At 47.9% G+C, this 22,734-nt stretch overlaps 3 protein-coding genes across 5 annotated transcripts; 2 read left to right on the plus strand and 1 right to left on the minus strand.

The window, feature by feature from the left end:
• The first annotated feature begins 462 nt into the window (after nt 1–462).
• On the plus strand, nt 463–22,408 carry LOC117581462. Of its 3 annotated transcripts, XM_034268704.1 has the most exons (14): nt 463–596; nt 669–898; nt 982–1,114; nt 1,174–1,555; nt 1,622–1,801; nt 1,870–2,036; nt 16,993–17,203; nt 18,504–19,736; nt 19,819–20,169; nt 20,262–20,579; nt 20,642–20,789; nt 20,854–21,059; nt 21,494–21,677; nt 21,735–22,408. In XM_034268704.1, exons 1-14 carry the CDS (start codon nt 570–572, stop codon nt 22,069–22,071), a joined length of 4,107 nt encoding a protein of 1,368 aa, XP_034124595.1. In that variant the 5' UTR covers nt 463–569; the 3' UTR covers nt 22,072–22,408. The 3 variants fall into 3 exon arrangements, with proteins under 3 accessions (XP_034124595.1, XP_034124575.1, XP_034124584.1); XM_034268684.1 differs by lacking the exons at nt 463–596; nt 669–898; nt 982–1,114; ... (2 more) ...; nt 1,870–2,036; nt 16,993–17,203 and adding exons at nt 10,908–11,072; nt 11,777–12,406; nt 13,296–13,431; nt 13,547–14,568; nt 14,643–14,708; XM_034268693.1 differs by lacking the exons at nt 463–596; nt 669–898; nt 982–1,114; ... (2 more) ...; nt 1,870–2,036; nt 16,993–17,203 and adding exons at nt 10,908–11,072; nt 11,801–12,406; nt 13,296–13,431; nt 13,547–14,568; nt 14,643–14,708.
• On the plus strand, nt 4,268–5,091 carry LOC117581476 (pleckstrin homology-like domain family A member 1). Its single transcript, XM_034268717.1, has 2 exons — nt 4,268–4,406; nt 4,466–5,091. The coding sequence occupies exons 1-2, from the start codon at nt 4,392–4,394 to the stop codon at nt 4,952–4,954; spliced, it is 504 nt and encodes a 167-aa protein (XP_034124608.1). The 5' UTR covers nt 4,268–4,391; the 3' UTR covers nt 4,955–5,091.
• On the minus strand, nt 5,501–6,824 carry LOC117581483 (histidine-rich glycoprotein). Its single transcript, XM_034268729.1, has 3 exons — nt 6,668–6,824; nt 6,399–6,460; nt 5,501–5,887 (listed from the first exon to the last, which is right to left on the minus strand). Exons 1-3 carry the CDS (start codon nt 6,686–6,688, stop codon nt 5,632–5,634), a joined length of 339 nt encoding a protein of 112 aa, XP_034124620.1. The 5' UTR covers nt 6,689–6,824; the 3' UTR covers nt 5,501–5,631.
• Nucleotides 22,409–22,734: the final 326 nt, after the last annotated feature.

The raw sequence follows: 22,734 nt of genomic DNA on the forward strand, positions 1-22,734 counted from the left end.
TTAGATGTGTTTCCATACACATGCACTATTTAGATATATTATAATACTCACATCTGTAGAAAAACGACCTTTCATGTTTCTCTCCCACAGAGATAAATACATATGTTCATAGGTTTACGCAATGTTTTGGACGTTGATTGTCCTGGATCCTGCCTGGATCCATTTCTTATTTCATGAGTTCTTTACTTCTTATTCAGTTTTCACAAATGCTCACAAAGTAAAATAAGAAACTGAAAGCTACCTGAGAACCACATCAACCACATTTTAAGCATATCTTTTGTTGGTTGACTTTATTTTGTAGCCAATATAATAAAAAGGAGTCGTGAAAACCAGCCAATCTTGTGGTATTGATTGATGAAGCGGATTAATTTATAGTTCTAGCGAATATAATATGATTTAAGACTTACGGTATTTTGTTGTATACTTTGGTAAGTTTTTGATAGTAGTTCGGTATATTCTATCGATAAATCGATATTACTAACAAACAACAAATAAATTTAAGGAATATCAAAAATAAAAATAAATGTTCTCAGTTTGACCACCTTCTAGTTTATTTCGAAAGCGTCAAGATGGGATTCGTTTTGTCGAAATTTCGGGTGCGTATTTACCAAAAAATAAAACATTTTGCAAGAATTTTATAATAGGACGGCCCATGGTTCTAATTATAGAAGGAAAAATCGACGGAGGAGGTTCTGGAGGGACTGCAGGTACAGATCAAAGACTTGGAGAAATACATGATCAATACGCAAGAGAGGAAGCGGAGCTTCGTCACAAACTTTCTTGGCATCACAATTGGGGCATACATAGTCGGCTTTGGACTATGGTGTTGCTTTTATTTCCCACCGACATGGAAAGAGCGCATCGTGTACTTGGTGCCGCTGCTCCTGTTCCCCATTATGTGAGTAAGCATCACATACATCACATGGTGATGATCTCACTGAAACGACGCGCTAAAACAAATCTCTGCTTTTTTCACTCTAGCATCGTTTCAATGAGACAGATGTTTACGTGGTACTTTCAGCGCAAGCTTAACAAAAATGGCGATAAGCTGGGCCAGCTGAAGGAGAAGAAGAAAAAGATATTGGAGCAGGTCATGGACAAAGAGACCTACAAGGTATTGTCATTTGTATATGTATGTAAATTAGCTGGGCTTACCGCTCTTTTCTTTTACAGGTGGCAGTGAATCTCCTGGAACGCTTTGGCGACAAGAAGCTAAACCAGTCGTTTAGTCGTTCCACTGTAACCCAGCCCCAGCGCACGTCTCAGCCTGCAGCAAGATTGTCAGGAGCCAGCGCGCATCAGTTATCGTTGACTCCATACAGCAGTGTCTACCGCAACCGCAACGTAAACAACAACAATCTTAACAGCTCGATACTATCGATGACGTCAGCCTCTTCGAATGTGGGCGCAGTGCAGGAAATGCGTCGGCGTACGCCTTTTCCCGTGATCGATCAGAACCGGTCACGCAGCGCAGTAGACCGTATCGTAGACTTTATTGTAGGAGACACTCCGATTCGCTACGGCATGATCTGCAAAGAGTGCGATGGCCATAACGGTGAGAACTGATTTGATTTGCTAAGTGCGGAACTCTAATGTCAAATTTTGTTTGCGCCGATAATAGGTATGCTGCCGGAGGATGAATATGTTTACACTTCATTTCGTTGTGCCTTTTGCAATGCCTTGAATCCAGCGCGCAAGAAGCGACCAGTTGCTCCTCGTCTCTCACTAAATCAGCAAACACCAACGTCAAAAAATCGCATCGATAGCTCCGGCAGCGATTCTTCAGAGGATTTCGACTCTGGTACCAAAACCATTATATTTCCTGTTTTGTTGTAAAACAGATTCCTTAACAAAACTCACATCTTCTAGACAATGAGGAATTGACGCGCCGGGCTCTGCTACAAGACGTGCCCTTGAATGACACTGATAACGAGGAGGCTGAGGACAAACACAATACCCAAAGTGCAGCAACGGTGACGGAAATAGGAGCAACGGAGACTGAAGCTACCGAGGTTGTAGCTATGGAAACTGATGAAGTGGTCGACAGAAAAGTCGAAGCTGCGGCTGCATCGAGCTCCTAAACTATCGCCAGTATCAGTTTTAGGAGCGAGTTGAGCAACGTTTTTACATGGTTTGCTTTTTAGTCTACTTATTTAAAAATTTGTTGGTAAGATCATTTGAAAGATTTACTTCTGTTAGGCCGAATTTAAAAGAAAAACGTTAAAATGAAGATATTGGAATGACTACAATGTAGAAAGTCGCGTCTAAAACTTCTTCCAGGTGCCTTCTCTATTTTTTTTGAATAAAGTGACCACCCACGCATGCATAAGGCTTGCACCACACCCCGTGCTCGAATCGGAGCTGTCAGCATAGAAGGAAATAGATAATTAATATCTTGAGAAAATAAGGCGACAACTAATGGCATAATAATTAAAAAGGCGCCGTGTGACAAAAAACGAAAACTTGAAAACAGTCGCGATATAACCAGATCACCACCATCCAATATCAATTTTCAAGCTCGAAAACAAACACATGTACGCTTCTGGTCCAGCGAGGTTTGTGCCGCGCCAGGGACTGGACACAAAGACTGCACTTTGCAAACGGTCAACCATTTGAATTTCGCTGGCTTTTATTTGTTCTCTATTCCATTTTTTCCGGGCCATTGATCAAGGCTAACGAGATCGATCGACTGGCGCAACTTACCACAGCGCATTAGGCAGGCTGGCGACACCGACAACCACCCCACCTACAAGTCGTCGAGGGATGGCGGGACGGGCCTAGACTGAACTGGACTGGCCGCGCCCGCGCAAATTCCTGGCCATGGCTGGCGGCAAGCACAAATTATAAGAATTAAACTAAATCTGTTGCACCGGTGCCTACAATTGGGCACGCTCGTCCGTCCCCGTCCGCCTATATAACGTGTTCATGCACATATGTACATATTTATGTGCCCGTGTGTCGTGTGGCGACCTGCTGCCACGGTGCTGCCTGATTAGCTCATAATTTGTGTGGCACTGCGATTTCCATGCCATGTAATTGAATTTTGCAAGGAACAGCATCGCCTGTGTCTCTGTGACGTATCCAGCCCAGGAAGTCGTTGGTGCGTAAGTTGTTCCACCTCCAGTTCCGCGGTTCCAGTGTCGCAGTGCTGCGGTGCAAATGCGTTTGTGGGGTAAAAATCGACTTCAAAGCCGCCAGTATAACGGGTTCTGGAAGTCACAACTGCCAAAGGGGAAAGGAAGCAAAACTAGGGATGGAATCACAGATAATGTTTAAGGACCGAGAAACTAAGTATTTATTCATGTCATCTTGGCGAACCGCATCTACAGGACATTTGCATATGCACGTACACATGTACATTTATTGGTACAATATAGAGTATAGCAACCATATCGCCCACTCCTAAAATAGTAGAAGTGCCACCTCTCGAAAATGTGTATTGTGCATTGAGAGTAAGATCTAGTGCAAGTTCGCTGCTCCGAAACCAGTTTTCAATGACATGGGCTGCTGGCAATGCCTTCCGGGCAGGAAGGCAGGCAGGCGTCTGCAGCATGTGGCATGCCAAGGCGATGGCCTCTTACACGATCCTATCCGAATGCTCCGAATAAAGTGATTCACGAACTGATCCTAACATGGGCAGAAGCGGGACAAGGGCCGGCAAATAACTAGAAAAACTAACAGCGACTGGCAAATGGGAATTGAAAAATGAAAATTGGCCAAACGCCAACGCGCAGTTGTCAAAATACAAAACCAAACCAGAGATTTCTTTTTGGCCAAACTGCAAGTCGGGGGCTTAGTTCATTGCTAATGACGGCATGTCTGTTACTTGATATTCGTACATAAATGTGTATGCACATATGTACATACACATGCATGTTCGCATAGTGAGGTGAGAGCTTAAGCATAGTACCTGAATTCTGCACTCATGTCCGTCCCTCGATCCAGCGATACTTACATAAACGTATGTACATATATATGTACCTCCAGCCGGCCCCGTTCGATTTGTTTGTTCGCGCTCTGCAACAAAGACTCATAATAATCTGTTGGGCCAATCAAGTAAAATATGCGCGAGATCAGTCAACTACAAAAGCAACAACCACATCGCCAGCAATTGCTGGTGCCGCTGCCACTGCGGCTGCGAGCCGCCAATGAAAGTGAAACCGAATCAGACCGAGAGACTGAGACTGCGAGTAAGACCAGACTCGACTCGGTTCTAGCCTCCACCAGCATCCACTATATAAGCCTGGTTGCTACTCACCGCAGCAACAGTGCAGCGCTGACCAGGAACGGAACCTAATTGGAAGTTTAAGATATCGTCTCATAGTCCAATTTGGTTAAGGATTATTTCTCGAGAGCCAAAGCCGTACCAACCAACCCACACATCCGTCCCCATGTTTTTCAAGCTGGTAAGTGGATCGAAGCCTCCTCTTCCAAGAAGCAATCAATCATCTCGGCTCTCATTCAGCTGTTCGCCTCTTGCCTGGCTTTGGCTCTGGCCAAGCCCCAGCACCAACCTGCTGCGCAGTATCCAGCCGGCGTGAATCCACAGGACTGCCCCGGCTTCCCAATCTGTGATAATGAGCGACTGCACAGCCCCAAATCGCAGTGGGGAGCACCCCAGAATCATTGGCAGCCGCAACCCCAATGGCAGCCGCAAACCCAATGGCAGCCGCAGCCCCAATGGCAGCCGCAACCCCAATGGCAGCCGCAACCGCAAACGTGGAACACAAACAGCCAGCCTTCTTGGAATGCGCCACCTGCTCCTGCAGCAGGTGGAGACAAGTATCCCGCCGGCGTCAATCCCCAGACCTGCCCCAACTATCCGTACTGCGACGTGAATGCTGGACACGCTGGCGCTCCTGTGGCGGCTCCTCCGCTGCCCGGCTGGACAGAGCGGCTTTACCCAGCCGGAGTCTCCCCGCACGAGTGCCCCAACTTCCCCTACTGCCACTAGAGCGACCAGGAAGACGAGGATCCCCTCGTCTCTATCGTTTCTTTTCTATATCCGTTCTCCGCAGCCTCTCCTAACGCTTCTCCCTAAGTTCTCAATTCTGTTGTTGGTGCCGAATAAAATGCATGTTGGTAAAATAATCCGAGCTTTGAAGTCTTGTTTTCCTCCACCAGGCAACCAAACTTGGGAAGTGAATGGAACAAAATTAGGCAACATTCCTCACATTCGCCTGTTTTAATATCGCTTGAAAGGAGGGAGAACTAGGAACTGGTAGTATTTGTGCGCAGTGGCATTCGTTGTCATACAACCGGAATGTAGCGTGCCACGCCCTTTGGCTTACAACTCGCGTCGTGTCGCGTTGGGCAGACCAAGCGTTGGCTGGCTGGCGGTTGACCTCAGATAGAGCTTGGAGCTGGTTGGGTGAGTGCTTTGTGAAAGTCGTTCTTGCAAAACTCCGGGTTAATTGCCGCCTTTAGACGCCGCCCAAGGTCAAGTACAACGGCTACTTATAAACTTGCATGGGACTGATACTGACACGAACTGGCCAAATACAATCGAATTCAGTTTATTAACAATCATTAACTTAGGAATTGTACAATATTTACAGTCTGGAGGCTTGCCTTGGATTTCTTGGATGAATGGGCTTCGTCGAGCTGGGTTGTATTTGCCATGCATACGCCCTATATCCAGCCATGTCCATGGTGCGCTGAGCTCCAGCCCTTGTGGTAGTCGTGGTGATCCTCGTAGACATGATGAACTGGCACCTCCTCGTGGTGGACATGATGAACGGGCACTGGGATCTCCTCGTGGTGGACGTGGTGCACAGGAACCTCTTTGTAAATGGGCACGTGTTTCACCACGGGCACATGAATCTTCTGCACATGATGGTGGTGCACCGTGTGGACCTTGTATGGAACGTGGATCGTGTGATGTTCACTGCGAATTGAATTGAGGCGAATTGGGAAACCAATGAAAGTGAAATCCAGTGAAGTCGAAGAGCTGGGAGGATAGACTTGACTGAGCTGTCTGCATTTGGCAGTGGTCGTCGCTTCCAGTAAGTATTAGCTAATTAGATATTGTAGTCAACTCTACTTCAGTTGCTTGAACCCAGCTGATCGCAATGGGTAATGGTCGATTGTCACTTGGCAGCAGGCGGCAGCAGACAGCAACAACAACCACGACGATCAATGCTCTGAATTTGCAATTAAGTCAAGCAATTATGTGTGCATTATAATGAATAAAGTGTCAATCGGAGCCTGGGAAATTCCAATGCGGCAGAAAGTGACTCGTAGCGGACTAAGTTCAACGTTGATTGTGTTGCTGTGATCACGGCTAATCAGTTCTGCGCTTGATTGCTTAATAATCGAATACATTTTTAATATTTATCTCACTGCCGTAACGCTGGTTATTTCTGGGGTACGAGTATATTTTTAGTAGAGCTACTCACTGTTTGCCGAAGAAGCCTGGGCTGGGCGCACTGTAAGCTACGGCCAATAGGGCGAAAATTATCTGAAATATGTTAAGGAATGGGTGAATGTGAATGAACTGCAGCCTGGAATTTGGATATTTTCTTCCAGTCTTAATTTTGATTATCAAAACTCTGTATATGCATATGTATGTATGTACATATATAGTACATCCACATGTACATCAGCATATCTAACCACTTTTTGTAATCACTTTTAGCACTTGATCCTTTCCGTTTTGAACACTTACTAATGCTTTCAGGGTGGACATTTTTGGTCAAATTAAATCACGAACTCTTCTCTTCTCCACTGGAAATACTAGTGTAATGGCGAAAACCGAAGCACTGTCCACGCCTGCCGCTGACTGATAACCACAGGCTGGCGACCCATCTGTTTTATACTCTTACCCCAATGCAGCCACAGCAAGCCGAGTCGAGTCGAGTTGAGCCACAGGCGGCGGCGACTGCGCTGCGCAAGGCAAACGTGACGGGACGGGGGCTCATGCGCAAGACACAAAACAGCAAAAGTGGACGACTGTTAACAATTTTCAAACTTACAGATATGTATGTTCATACATATGTACATATATTTATGTTTGTATGCATGTATGTACATACATATACCTTTTTGACTCTTCTAACCGCTTCTGTTTACTCGGGTTAGGACAGCGTTGGGCTGACATCTACTCGTCTGTCCATGCTTCACTTGCTGGCATACGATAAAGCTATGAAGCTACAGTCGGATGACGCAGGCAATCGAACTTTGACTGTCACCGGCAGAAACAATGATTTTGTAGTTGTAGCTCGGTGATGTTTTGTGTAATATGGTACAAATTAAATTAATTTCATAATCGTAACAATGTGGCCGAAGTAACAGAGAAGGGAATGGGATGGGGGGAATTCATTCCAAGTGAACGGTCAAGTAGCACAGACATCACCATTGGACTACTGGTTAGGGTCTTAGCATGCCATCTGAAGATGGCAGCACTGAATTAACGGCCTTCAAAACAACGGCGAATCGAAGTTGTCACACTAATTCCAGTCCAGTCCCTTCTACATATGTATATCAGGTTGAAAACATCTTGAGCGTACGACCTCGAATGTTACAGTTACATATGTATGTATGTATGTGCATATGGATTTACGTTTATGTATGTTTATGTATGTAACTATGGTTGCCGCTTCGGGGTCGCACTGGTGTCAATTTATATGGGTCAGCATGGAAATTACAGGAGAGAGAAAGAGCAAATGTGTATGTACATACATATGTACATATGTATGTATAAACATATGGATATGTTGACAATATCAAATCACAAAACACGTACCAGACGCGCTTCACATAAGATAACGGTTATTTGCAATAAAACGCATTTCAGGCAATTACTTAACGGTAACAGCGCTAATCGAGTAATGCCTCACACGATTTTAACAGGTGTTCGTTCGCTTCAATTTGTAGTTCCCATTCTGTTCCTGTATTTAGGTATGTCTGCACATATGTACGTATGTATGCACATGCATATGTACATATATATGCAGATGCATGTACATATGTACATATGTAGGCTAGTGTGTCTTTTTACGTCTGAGGGCGCAACGGGCAACCATCCCCATCCTGCCCCAGCCCACCCTCGGATATTGCTGCATTTGCCGCAAATTACTCGTTTTGGACATGGCCAATTGCATAATGGATATTTGTTGTGATAAATACGCTGTGGAACCCACCACCCCTGGCCCGTGCGTGCCTATAGCGAGACAATAAGCCGCCGCAGCGGCTCTTGCGGCGGCGAATCGCACTGCTCTGGATGATTACTTTCGCTTTCTGTGGACTCAAGTGACTCCTGGAGTGGCGAATGCAAATACTTCCTGCTGAGCGAGTTTTTGAGTTGCACTGCGAATGTGGAACACCCAATGCTGCGAACTCGATGTTGAACTGGGACTGGGACTCGGTCATTGTGGGGCTGTGGCTTGGTGGTCAAACAGCTGTGGCAGCAAGTGTTGCTGTCTATTTTCTGTCCATACATACATATGATCCTACATCACAAAAGCTGGCCCCAAGATATAAAACGAGAAGAGAGGCCAGTTTCAGGGGAACTCAGAGCTTCAAAAAGTTTGACTATGTATGTACATTTGTATGTATGTATGTATGTACATACCAATTATTCAAATCCGAAAAGCACTTCCAGATTCGTAAACTATTCAATCGGAACTTCTTTCTTCTATGCGTGAGAGAAATTACCCCAAGGCAAATCAGCATTAGCTGACTAAGTAGTGCTGTTTTATTGCACAGGTTGATTCATGGTGTGCGGTCAATCGGCTTAATTGATTCGTTCATAGTAAACGAAAACCGGATTATTATCTAATTTTAATACTTATGTATGTACATGTGTACATTAATACATACAAGTGTATGTATGATGGATGTACAGTCGAGGCTTACATGATAGGAGATTAGCTTGCAGAAGCCAACGAATTTGCAGGAGAACTCCCGCACACCCTATACATTTTTTGACGAATGTCGCTCAGCAAAGGCTTCCTGCTGGCCCACAACTGTCAAACGCGTATTGGCAAAATGTATGAGCTCTGGCAAAAACCGTTTACCCAATCGATAAGTATTACATGACATGAATTAGCCCCAGTCGGCCACCTACTTGACGGTTCCTGGGGATCAGCCATCCACCCACGATCAAACCACTTGTAGTGGTATCTGCCTCCAATATATGTATGTTTTTAGACACGCGCTGCGTATTGAATTTACACGCTGAAATGCCGGGCCCACAGTGGGACATCAACAGAAAAGCGGTGAAAAGCGGGCTCCAAAGCTGATCCTTAGCAATATGTTGCAAGGCTTCTAGATATCATAGAACCATTGAATTATGAAGACTTCTTGTTGGACGATTTTTCAACGAACTTCAACAATTGTTTTTTTTAAGAAAATTCCTTTATTCGTTTAGTAGTCTTTACGTTAGCTAGATGCAATATCCAAATGACCCACTGTGCGCCGGTCCCAAATGGCTGCCCACTTGGAAGGCGGAATGCGTTTGTCAAAAGCTCCGATCGCCCCATGAATTTTGAATGAATTTTGATGCGATTTTGCTGATTTTGGATTCGGTTGTCAAACAAACCTCGATTTACCTGCTGCATTCGTGTGATACTCGCATTTGGAGCAGCGCCATCCACGAAAAATTCACACAAATCAATTATTTTGCAACATTTGCCTAGTCAGCCAATGGCCTACCTGCATCTGTTTTGCAATCTCGAGAAAGGGCCTAAATTTCGGGAGTGGCCACACAGCTCACTAGCGGCAGCTGTTGCTCCTCGCCTTCGGAATTCTAAAGAATTCCCGATATGCGAATTAACGAATTGCGAACCCGAATGAGCATGAGCTCATTTGTTAAGCTTTTCCACCGAATCGAGTCTCCTTCCGAGTCTCCTATGCTCCTACGTTAGCGGCGATGTCGATTATGCGAACAGCGACGCTAGCGCACAGACGCTGACAAAGACGGTGGCAATGTCTGTGATGTGGTGTGATGTGATGTCGACGCGCTGATGAAGAACAACCCCGGCCTGAATTAGACGACGCCAGCGAGCATGACAAGGTCGACACTTAAAGGTGTCGCCAATTACACACCGCCCCAACCCGTTCGTTCCCTTTGAAGCTATTTCGGTGAAAACCCGCACGAATTAACGGTTGAGCAGTAAGCATCTGCTCGGCATCGACTGACGAAGCCCCAACCAACTGCATGTCCGGCCAGTTACATTTAAATTTCACATCGCTTAGTGGGGCTAACAAAGCGGAAAAGAAAGAATCTCGGTTTCGGGTGCGCTTCTACGTCGAGTGGATTGCCCTAAAAACTCCCGGCTTGCAACCAAGAACTCCACCTCTAATTGTGCGCTCACTATGTACATATGTATATTACCAGGTACATTCAATAGGAGTTATATTATGCGACGAAGTAAAGGAAGAACTCGAAACTCGATAGGAATAAAAATAGAATAGGAAGAGAGACTCTTGTGTGTGGGCATCGCTTTCTTTCCCCTCTTCCAGGCTGTGCATGTCATGAAACAATATTGTGCTCTGCGTTTACGAAAGACAAGAACGTTAGAGCTTCGCTTATCTTTCAGTTTCGATCCTCTTGTTACAACTTCATTTCGAAGCGTTTTTCGAGAGTCATTGCCAGCTATTAGGCGGAAAGAAGAGGGAAGACCGACTCCCTAGCGAAGGGGGAATCTCTCAAGTGGGCGCAGCATGGGCAATGCTAATGATGATAATGATAATGATGATGACGATCTGCGGAGCCAAACTCCACTGCCAGCACGAGCTCGAATCTAAATGCTCCACACAACAAAAGCTTTGTGAGCGCCGCTCCTATACCTATGGCTCTGCCTCGGCGCAGCAAGCGCAGTCAGCGTTGCTGCCGCTTTGGTGTCTGCTCTGTCGATGAGTTTCAAACACAACTAAATCAGAATTTTTATTCAGTTTCAATTGTTTAGCGAGTGCGGATCGGCGGAGAGTTCGAGTCGCAGCGAAAGCAGACCAAACGAATCGAGACGAAAATAAAAATTAGAATTGAAAGCGGGTTGCAAAAAATCCATTCGATATCCAATGCAAAGCGAAGCAATCCCAGAAAATAACTGTGTGCAAATCTGACACTAGTGAGTGTAGACTGCGCTGCGTGTGGGCGTGTGGGCGAGGGAGAGAGAGAAATTTCAAGTCATTAGCCAAATAAATTCGCAGTGTCAAAGCATAACGGAAGCTTTCGATTGCCCGTGTTTCTCGTTGAAGAAGCTGCCCCAAATCCAAATACACCGAAGAAAGTGGCTAAGACATTCTACATACATATGTACATATGAACATACATACATATGAACATACATATGTATGTAAATATGTACACATACACTCGTATATTTTATTACAAGTATTCACTCAGTCTTGTCTCCAATTAAAAATCAAAATTCTTTCTCAAGCCATCGAAGTCGTCAATTGAAAATACAAAATGTATGTTTGTTTTTTGTGTGTTTTTGGCCAACTCGGCTCGGATTGGTTCGGTTCGGTTGGGTTCGGTTCGGTTCGGTTCGGATGACGACAAATGCTGTATTTACGCATTGATGAGCACTTTGTCATTCTAGTTTTTAATTATTATGCCCAATAATTAAATAATTCTTCCCTTTTAAACATTGGTGGAAAGGTCACAGGCACCTTCCAGCATGGCGTCATCATCGTCAAGGAAGCTCGAACCGAACCGATCCGATCCGAGCCGAAGCGCTTCGTTGACCAGGTTATTGACTCTGTATGTCTCTCTCCGACTCGACGTTACATGTAGACAGCCCCAAAACTCTTTCGCGTAATTATGTAGATTTGGTCTCTTCCGCACTCGTAGAATCCACAGACTTATATCAGAGCTGCGCCCATAAACAAGCTGCAGAGACGCTCCCAGAACCGATCTGTGGGATCTTTTTTAATGATCTGCATATTTTGGCAACATAATTAACGGTGAAAGAATGTGAAAAGTAGCGAAACGTAACGCGAAAGCCAGAAACACTCCAACACGAAAAGAAATACATATAAAAATCCACACCAACGGCTATAAAGAAAGGCCAGAGAGAAAGAGGAGAAATAATCGTAGCGAAGAAGGTTTCTACGCGCCTCGCGTGGCTGCTTACCTTTCAGTTCTCCATCTCCGGTCCGTCCAATCAGTGCTGTGCGGTGCAGGCACGATTCTCTATCCATAAACGCATAATAATGTAAAAGAAACCCAAGCACGATTACTTAATACGCAAGAGACAAGTGAATCCCTAGAATACGGCAATACGGAAAAGCGGTTCCACAAATTAAACCATTTGGAGGGTCCCCATGATTTGGATAATGGGTGAACAGCTCAGACGGCGATTACTTCGGATGCTCTGGGCGCTCTACATTATCCTCGGCATCTGGCACTCTACAGCGGCACTGACTGTCGATAATCAGTTGGTTTCCGCACGCAATGGTAAGTGCGATGACGCCTCGCAGGGCCAGGGAATAAACTAACCTTTTAGTTCAGTGTCCTTAAATATGGCATGTGCAAATGCATCGGCCAGAAGGAAAAGTTGAGATAGCATACTTAACAATCTAGTTGCGATCGGATATAAGTTGCACAACAGTGTTGACCACCTCCCATACTCTTCCCCACCATTAAATCTGTCCCAGTCTCACATTCGTACTGCATAACGACCTCGACATGACTATTCCTGGATTGCGGGGAAACTAAGAGCGAGATTCAGGCAATCGGTTGAAATTCGTCCCTCAAAATATCATTCATACATACATACATATAGATGTGGCATGTGGCGTGGAGCATCGAGCACGGAGAATTTGAAAACCACAGAAGCCACAAGAATGAGTTGTTCTCTTTTTGTGTGTTGACCTTTTTGAATTATTCATGACACTCGCACACTGACAGCAACTGATTTGGAGAAGAAAGGAACACCTATGGGTCGCAGATGGGCGAATGTTAGTGGCAGTCAACTGCGTCCCCGCGGCACGCAATGCTAAAACAATTCCAATTTGAATAAAGAACAAAGCCGTCGGACATGCGAACAATCGGAAAGCTACAATTGCAGAGTCAATAAAACTAACCTACCATAAAGTGGATGAGCCAAAACGTAGCACCCGCCACGCTGGGTAGTGGCCTTGAAAGTGCAAGTGGAACCTGCACAACTATCTGGTGACGCAATGCGAGTTCCCCTGCCTGCTCGGTCTGGGACTGTGCGGGTCTATTCCTACTCCCATAACTACTTCGATTTCCATTACCCAACTGCAGGTCGCAAGTAGCAACCTTTTGAGCACAGCTATTGTTGGATGATTGTGTTTTTTATTTGAATTGGAATCGTTGGCAGACTGCTTCGAGCGGATTGCCCTGGAGGCGATGCTGCCATTTGAGAAGACCTTCCGCACCGAAGACACCAACTCGCTGAAGATGTGCAAGGAGAAGTGTCTGCAGGCGGGCGAGAAGTGCCAGGCCATCTCATTCGGGTGAGTTCGAGCTGTCACACGCTGCCATTACTCAATCGCAGCCTATTGGTCTCCGACTTGTCTTGGTTGCGGCCCTCTCAATTTGTTTCTGTTTCTGTTTCTGTTTTGTATGCAGTGTGCATCGACGCGGAAACGGCACATGTCAGTTGTCGTCGGAGCAGTACGGCTCGGGCGGCGGTGGGCGGCCGGGAGGGGTGATTTTCGATCCCGACTTCGATTTATACACTCGCAAGACGAACTGCTTCGACCTGAGCGACAATGCGATTGCCCCCGGATCGGGTCCCAGCCCCATCAGCCACGGACCAACCCCAGCGAACTTGCCCAATCGTCCGCTGGACGTGGGCAACACTCCAGTGCTGGTCGTGAACCCCAACCCCACTTCGCACACGGACGAGCCGCCGCTGCGGCTACCCACGATCTCTACGCCGTCGGTGGGTCCGGGTCCGGGTCCCTCACCCTCACCCTCACTGCCGCCGCCCCCTGGTCTCGGCGATCGCTTGTACTTCTCGCACGACTTGTATCCCCTGTACAAATACCCCGCCCTCTACGAGAACAACTATCCGGCTCCCAACGAGGATGTCTACATCCCAGGCGGGTACGCGGCCAACGCCCCCGAGGTGGAGGACCACTATCACCGACCCCACTATGGTCCACCATCCCTGGAAGAGGAGGGCGTGCGTCCGACGCCACACGGTCCCCCGCGCCCCATCTTCGGGCTGGGATACGGAAACGGCTACAGCTACGGCAGCCCGGAGCGGTACACACCTCCAACCATGCGACCTCCGAGCGCGTCCTCGGATGAGCGCCCCCAGTACGCAGCCAGGCCTCCTAGTCCTGACTATCCGTCTCCCCCACCTAGGCCGTACGACACCGTCAGCTCCACACCACAATCGTACGGACCGCGACCCAGTCCCAGCTACGAACCTCACCGAGAGCCCAGGCCGGACTACACCAATCGACCCGATCCGCCGTTGCAGTCTCCACACAGCGGCGACGATTACGTGCGACGCAATGGCAGCGCAGTGCGGCCTGGGGACGGGTATGGGGGATACAGTTTGGACGATGACAAGACCATTGCCACCTACTTCAATCCCGATGACTACATGCAGGCTAACGGGAACAGGAACGGGAACAACAGTGAGTTCGAAATGATGATAATCTTATCTGAACGATCTCTGGCCTATAATGGAGTCTCCATGGCACAATTTCAGAGCGACCTTTGGGCGACAGAGACAGGGATAGAGATCGCCTCGGGTATCCCATGGAAGAGCTAAACGGTAAGTGAATCGATGTCCCTGCAGGTCTGTCTGAGCCTGATTTCCCTACTAATATTCGGATTCGCACTGTCCCAGAAACAAATTCCCTACCCACTCGAACGTACGCTTCCAACTAACAATTTAAGAGACAATGACGCGGGCCACTTGACAATTACAACATATGCTGCTCGTGAACTGTAGAACTAACATGGCGCTAAAATACAACTAAAACTCATTTGGTTTTGTGGTCCACTCCAGACAGGTGACAGACAGACAGACAGACAGACAGCCGAGCAGCCACTCAATGACCCACATTCTTTGGCTTTTATTCGGGCAAACAAAAATACAGCCATTAGCCTGGCATAATGCACCGGCTCTTGATTCTTCCCTCAACAGCTCTGGTGTAGCATCCGGTGGGTGGGTGCTTCGATATTTTGCACAGTCGCATTCTACAAAAAAGCAAAAGCTCAACCAAAAGCTCATTGAATAGGCTGACTATTGAATTTGAGATACGGATACAGTTAATACTAGACAAGGAGATCAGCTCAGGTGGAATACCTTTCTAACAAAACAGGAACCAGAAAGAAGTACAGCTGTATTAGCCGGAAGCTTTCTTCTTTGCTTTGGACAAATTTGGTACTGCCGAGATAAAGTGATCTCATTTCTCATTACAGAAGGCATTCAGCTGTCAAGTACAGAAGATTTATGATAGCTCCAAAAGTTTCACCAAATAACACTTCTGTCTAGGCTTTTGGCTCAGCTTCCCTTCGAGTTCCCCGAGTGTGACGAAGTGGAGTACATGAACTCTACCACAGCAGCAGCGGGTGGCGGTGACATAACCATCCCCATACACATGTGCCATGTGCCAAGTGCCATGCGAATCCAAGTTCAAATGGCAATCTTGATGACGTTAACGTAGTTAATTGTCGATTCAGCTCTAAGGTGGCGTGTTCGTTTGCTGGTTAGTTAGTTCACTATTCAGCGTGGGACAGATGGTAAATCACACTTGAAGATTGGAGTTTGCTCGCAGGCGGAAGCTCCAAGGAATGTTCCTACAAATCAGTGGCTTTATTTTTCGGCTATGGCTATGGCCATGCCATGCCATGGAGTTGTGCAAGAGCAGTGCAGCCAAAGAGTATTGCCGAATGCATGCACTTGAATGGCGATGCAACTCCCTCCCCTGGCATTCATTGTATGCAAATCCAGCCACAGAGCCATTGCACAAAAACACAGAACCCCCGCACACTTGTGGTGCATTCCAGTAGCCAGTAGTGACATTGATTCAGAAACGGAAATGCGCTCAAGCTCTCTTGTATCTACATACATATGTGTGGACATAGGTTCATATAGCATATAAAATGATTGATTCCATTTCTGCAAAGCTCCATACATAGTGAGAAATAGTTTGGAAAATTCTATTATATCTTTCAAAAGACCCAAACGGCGAACTTGTACATATTGCAGTGCCATTACTGAGCTCATCGAAATACTCACATGGGATCCTTTAGCTCTTGCTGTACATATGCGCATATGGGCAAAAGACCCGGGCACAACCATTAACCATTAACCATTAACCAAGTAACAGTTAAGCTAGATTACTGAAATCTAAATATAACATTATAATAGGTGTGGGTGCGGGTACGTATGGGTGTATATTATGGCATCCTTGACTGGGGTGGGGGTCGTCGGGTCCAAATGGAAACGCTTGGCTGCATCTTGGCTCTCGTCTCATCCATCGCATCGGCTGGCAGATCTGCCTAGGGCAAATCACATTTATGCGATCTGTACCCTCGTATTTTCATCTAAAGCATCGCCCAAGATAAGCATCTTCTGCCAAAAAACTCTCATTAAACGAGATTCAAGGCTTCATACACATGAGCTCCCCCGCAATGGAGCTCCCGCAGAGGGCCAAAGAATCCCCATCCCATGGTGGTGCAAAACTTCAACCGAGAGCGATCACGAGAGCGCGATCAAGAGAGTTTAAAGTTAAGCCGAGCGAAAAGCTCAGCTCGGCGCTTGCTCGGTATAAAACCCCAAGCTTGACCACAGCCGCTGTTCATTCGCGTTTAGAATTTAGAATCACCGTAGCCGAGTGTCGGTCTGGGCGCCAAAACAGTCCGAAATCGTTCTCGCGTATCTACCGTGTCCTGCCTGCTAGCGAGAGGTCATGCCGCCGTGTTCATTGTTCTAACCATTTGACATTGCACAGAAATTAATTGGCCCAGAACGCCAGTTACTAATTACGTAATCGGCAATCAGTGGGCGACGCAGAAGCGACCCAAATTATAAATTCAACTCAATCGAGGCTGCTGTGGCGTCTGTCTTCCTTGCAATGAGGTCACCGCCACACAGCAGGAATCGAGTGCCGCCGACTCCCGGTCTGCATCTGAACCTGAATATAAGCGTGATCCTGTCGTTGTGCCTACTGCATGTCCACGACAGCGGCGCTAAATTTGTGATTCCTACCAGGCACAGCGACCTGAGCAGCACAATTATCATTGTGGAGGACGCCAAAGGTAAGTGTAGGTGCCCCCTCGGTCATTCCACTTGAGACATACATACAGATGTCATTTTTTTGGAGTCGTTATGGGTATTAAAGTAATTTGCATAATTTCCATCGTTTGCCTGGGTTCTTTGCCGTGGTGTGTTTGGGCTGTTGTCTTGGCTGGCAATTTTCCCGAAGATAATCTGTGGCGAAGGCTGATGATGTGCATGGGTGTTCGGTGTTCGGTATTCGCTGTCCGCTGTGGCACCAAACATGACTCGAACATAATTTACTGAAGCGGCAGCGGATGTTCTGGTGCCGGGGCCGATGCCGCCAAAAAGAACGAGAAGAGACGTGTGAGACGCTTCTTACGCGTCACTCAGTACTACATCTGTACCTTAGCGGTTATATGTCAAATTTTAAAATTTTTCCCCATCTGTCATATACGTCTGCAACACTTCTCACGCCAACACGCTCCGTTAGTCGCCGCCGACACACTGCAGACTCGCGGCAGAGGCAGAGGCACAAAAAAAAAACAATTATAAGCTGCGGGACGGGGTGTGTTAAAAGTCGGCAGACGCAGAGGCAGAGGGACGGCAGAGGCAAAGGCCGAGTGAAGCAGCAGCAGAGTGTGAATAAGAGAATGTGAAAAGAACAACAAAAGCTGCGGGACAGGGTGGGTTTAGCCACTGCAAATTAATTTCTTCATTGTGGCTATAATAATGATACAATCGGATTCCAATTTGGTGATCTGATAGATATGGCCATTCCCTACGGAAAGGAAGGTTTTCGACCTTTTGCGGGGGCGGAAGGGAGAGTGGCTCATTTTTTAAATTCACTTGTAACACTGTGAGCATACAGATGTCTGGATTCAAAATTTGGTGGCTCTAGCTTTTATGGTCTCTGAGATCCAGGCGCTCAACAAGACGGACGGACGGACAGACGGACGGACAGACAGACATGGCTCAATCGACTCGGATATTGATGCTGATCAGGAATATATATCCTTTATGGGGTCGGAAACGTTTCCTTCTGTGCGTTACGTACAACCCTTATTCCACACAAATACAATATACCCTATTAACTGTTCGAGTACCGGGTATAAAAACACGGCCCGAAACAGAAGCTGAAACTGAAACTGAAACAGAAACAAAAGCAGAAACATGAAGCAAGCAACCAACTACACTCCCAGCAACGGTCTTGGGTTCTGTCCGCGCTTCACTGACTTTCAGCGTTAAACAGTTTTTCTTAGTCGCCATTGCGCAAATAGCCTCACCTCAGCATCTCCACATCCATATACAAATCCATCTCGAACTTTATCTCCATTGTAGCCTGCTTCCGTCGAGTGTTGGCGGGGAAGCGGATCGCGCCCCAGTGGGTGCGTCGCTCCATCTCCTGCGAGCGGGTCGAGGAGTGCATGCGGGAGTGCGGCCTTGAGAGGAGATTTATGTGCGAGGGTTTCAACTACAGGCTGGACCCTTCCGGACACGGCCAGGGGGACTGCGAGCTGGTCGAGATGCCATTGTCGCAGATGGATCTTTACTCCAGTGCCAATCGGCGGGACTCTAATCTGCTGCGGCATCCGGACTATGACTACTACGAGAGGGATCGCAATGCGCCGTCCAGTTGTCGGCGCAATGCCTGCCAGGACTGTTCCAAGGGTCCCTTGAGCAGCAAACCCATTTACTTGAAGCCCATCACGGGTCCAGGACCCAGCAGCAGTGGCAGCGCATTTGGAGATCGGGATCGCGACAGGGATAGGAATCACTTTCGGCCACCATCACCAACTAGCACAGCAGTTGACCATTACCGAGGGTCGTCGCAGGACCATCAGCCGGGAAGCTCATATGAACATCGACCATTCTCCTCCGAGTATCATGGCTCGCACTCCGCTTCTTCGTCTTCGTCGTCGTCCTCGTCCTCGTCCTACGAGCTCTCCTCACATGGGTCCGGCTCCGGCTACTTTGGGCACACCCCACCCAGCAGCTTCGGGAGCGATCACTCCTATGTAGATCGGCATGATCCCCCTCGCTTTTTTCCAGTGCGGCCTGATCGCTGGGAGACGTTGCCGAGCAGTTCTGGATACGATGGCTCTGCATACAGGCCACCAAGACCCGAAACAGATCGAATCGACAAATACCGACCGCCCTATAGGCCGGGCCCGGACTTCTCTCCATATCGCCCGCATGAACCAAGCCGTCCTGTGCACAATTATCTCGATCGCGATGGATCCGGTTCAGGTCATGGTCCAGGTCCTGGTCCTGGTCCTGGCTCCTACAAGAAGCCCAATAAGTTTGTGCCGTACCTGATCGGGGGTGAGGAGAACTGGGGCAGCTATGGCGGCAGCTACGGGGGCAGCAACAGCAAGCACACGTCTTACTGGGGTCTGAACGAGTCGCAGCGGCGCAAGGACCATGACTTCAACTACTTCCAGCTGGGTACAAGTGCACCGCATCGTGAGTCCAACTCCGTGCTGGGTTATCCGGGTTCCAGCTACGAGGACGACTATCCAAAGCGGCGCAACGATTACAGACAACAATGGACACGACGCCCCGGACCGGATGGTAAGTGAAAGGGGAAGGGAAAGCCTCCCCTCCCCTCCGCCAGACTGACAAGTGCATTAACAGTGCTCCTCCACGTCATCAGAATGCTCGGCGAAGACCAGCGAGGGCTTCCGACTCCACAAAACGGCCATAAGGCACGCCTACAATGTGCCCACACTGACGGAGTGCGAGCGACTCTGCTCGGACCAGAGGCCGAGTTTTAGCTGCCACACGTTCAGCTACCGGTACAACCAGGCGAGCAGGGACAATTGTATGCTCTGCGACAGGCCAGTCAACATGCTGGACTACTACGTGGACATTGAGCCAGATCGGGACTATGACATATACTCCATGTCGGACGATATGGATGTGTGCAGGCAGCCGCCCCGTCGCCACGACAGTCTTGCTCCCAACAGCAAGGCCAACACGGCCATCTCTGATCCGCGAAACGCGCGTAAGTTTGCGACTCATCCAATAATTGAACGGTTTCTGTTTTAATTTGAATAATTGTCGCAATGTGCCTACTGATGATGATGATCTTTGCAGAGTGCTTCTTCCGGGCCATCGACGCCACGCGCTTCTTCAAGTCTATTGTGCGCGACTCCCTCACCGTGCGGTCCGTTGGGGAGTGCGAAATGGAATGCATTCGTTCCACCAAATTCACCTGTCGCGCCTTTGCGTACCGCTATGGCCAGCAGCGACATGCGGGGATCATTGACAACTGCCAGCTGAGTGACTGGCCCGTGCGGGACATGGACAAGGAGCGCCACCTCATCCTGGACGCGGCCTTCGACATCTTCGAGCGAGCCAGCTATGGCCATGGATGCGAGATCCAGCCCATCGTAGACGAGAAGCACAAGAAGCGTGAGTAAAAGAGTCGATGACAATCAAAGATCCACCCTGTAAGGAGTCCCCTCCCATCGCAGTGTGCTATCTGGGCTATGGCTCCCCCGCCAGGCTCCTCCCACCGGCCATCAAGAAGGTGATTTCAGTGCCTACGGAAACGGCCTGCAAAAAGGAGTGCATACGATTCCGGGAGACTTCTCCCTTCAAATGCTACGCCTTTAGCTACGGGTAAGTCGAGTGCAGGCGGGACGCTCGAAGATCGGTGTAGTAAAATATCCCTCAACCCTGCCAGCTCCCACGCCAGCTTCCACAACTGCGAACTCTCTGACCTCGATCAGACGGAGCTGAAGCTCGACGTGCACTATACGCATACCAAAGAGCGGGACTTCTGGCTCTTTGCTTGGAACCCCTTCGACTGGACCTGCCGCGACAAGGTGAACACGATCGGGGGGTCGCGAGTGAACAACGATCGCCGCATGGACATTTTCCGGGAACCTGGTAAACTAAAGTTATTAACCTGTTGCACCTCCACCACTGTGTAAATAACCTGAGCTGGCCCCAGATCCAGCTACTGTTCCCAGGGACATAGTCTATATAACTATAACTATAACCCAACCTAGATCTAGCAATGTATTTGTAATATTCATTTGTAAATTAGCTTGTAGTGGAGTATGCTTTGTGTATACCGATTGCTAGCATGTACAGTTGTTTGCCTGACATAACACCACCAACCCAACCCAACCCAACCCAACCCCAACCCAACCCCAACCCAATGCATGAAGCAACGAACAGATAAGACGCATCCAAGTAGCAACCAACTCTTCCCCGAATACTAACCCATCCAGCAATTTGCATGCCAATTGCCAACTCCCACTCCCCGTCTTCACGCCCATGTCGATGGCTATTCTAAATTTACTTCTCATTCGCAAAAGGCGACGTGGCCTGGCGCCATTACGCGGTCTCCGGTAAACCTTGTCGCCGCAGCAGTCCCTGCGAGAAGAATCTGATCACAGGATTTTACTCTTGCGAGACGGACGGCTCGGAGGTTGGGTCTTGGGACTACTGTTGCAAGGCGGATCATCCGTGTGGCTACAGCAAGGGCTTCGATTACCCCTGGTAAGTAAGGGGTGGCCACACACTGTTGCCTTTCTCGCTGAACTCTTCATCTTGCAGGTGTTTTGTGGGCGACGAGTCTGATCAGTGGCGCAAATGCAGCGATCGCTACTATCCCGGCAAGAACGGTACGCAGCCGACGCACTCGCACCTGGGTCTGGCCAGTTCCAAGGAGCAGCAGAAGCAAAAGCATCAGCCACACTCACACCCCCACCCGCAGCCGGCGACTGCGGCAAGCAGCGAATACAGCCAGCATCCACCTCGTCCTGGCGGATTGCAGAGTCTCAGCGATTTTGCAGCCGCCCGCCTCTGGCCCGTCACCTATCTGTACAGCGAGGGCCCGCCCAATGCCACGGAATTCAGTAACTTTGTCGACTGCAACAAGGAGTCGTGCTAGGATGTAGTGGTAATCGCAGCAGGTCGTATTTCGTTCCACCATACGATGTACAACACTCAAACTTATGTACTTGATATGTGAACGTGAGGCACCGGAGCCGAGCGTTCGAAAACGAGACAAAGGAAACTTCTCACGGAGTGTCATTATGATCATCATTGAGATTGGATACTATTGTCGTCATATTCATGCAAATACAATTAACTTATTAATTTAGTTTCCCCTGATCTAACTCTAATGACAGCTTGCGTGCTGACGATATTTCGTTGTACTCTTACATACTATGAACATAGATAGGTTGACCATGAACGCGTATTAATAAAAATTAGCTTTATGGAAACTCTTACTCTCAATGGCAACAATGTCAATCTTTCGCAGGAAGTTTGGTTGTATTGTTTATAAAACATTTTAACCTACATAGCAAACTGTAAGCCGCGACGTGCCGATACATTTGCGTCTCATTCTCCAATGGATGCAGAAACTTCTAACTTAGTTTGAAAGCTATCTATTATGGTATTCTTATATGGACGTTAGCCCATTGTCGCTTAAATTCAATTAAATTCTGTGGCAATATGAGATTGGGTGGGCGATTAGCTTATTAAGGTTTATTAGCGCGCATCTCATTTGGTTTGCGAATACAGAACTTATTTATCTTTGATTCTGCCT

The sequence above is a fragment of the Drosophila guanche genome, unplaced genomic scaffold, assembly GCF_900245975.1.
Source record: "Drosophila guanche unplaced genomic scaffold, DGUA_6, whole genome shotgun sequence".
In the NCBI taxonomy this organism is placed as follows: Eukaryota; Metazoa; Arthropoda; class Insecta; order Diptera; family Drosophilidae; genus Drosophila; species Drosophila guanche.

Excerpts from the sequence above, each read along its gene's own strand:
- LOC117581483 (XM_034268729.1), bottom strand. The coding sequence starts at position 6,688 with ATGTCCACCCTGAAAGCATTA. Across the intron at positions 6,461-6,667 it reads TGTCCACCCTGAAAGCATTA|ATAATTTTCGCCCTATTGGC; the intron begins GTAAGTGTTCAA and ends AACATATTTCAG. Across the intron at positions 5,888-6,398 it reads CCAGGCTTCTTCGGCAAACA|TGAACATCACACGATCCACG; the intron begins GTGAGTAGCTCT and ends TTCAATTCGCAG.
- LOC117581462 (XM_034268684.1), top strand. The coding sequence starts at position 12,274 with ATGATTTGGATAATGGGTGAACAGCTCAGACGGCGATTACTTCGGATG. Across the intron at positions 14,569-14,642 it reads GAACAGGAACGGGAACAACA|AGCGACCTTTGGGCGACAGA; the intron begins GTGAGTTCGAAA and ends GCACAATTTCAG. Across the intron at positions 20,170-20,261 it reads CTCTGATCCGCGAAACGCGC|AGTGCTTCTTCCGGGCCATC; the intron begins GTAAGTTTGCGA and ends TGATCTTTGCAG.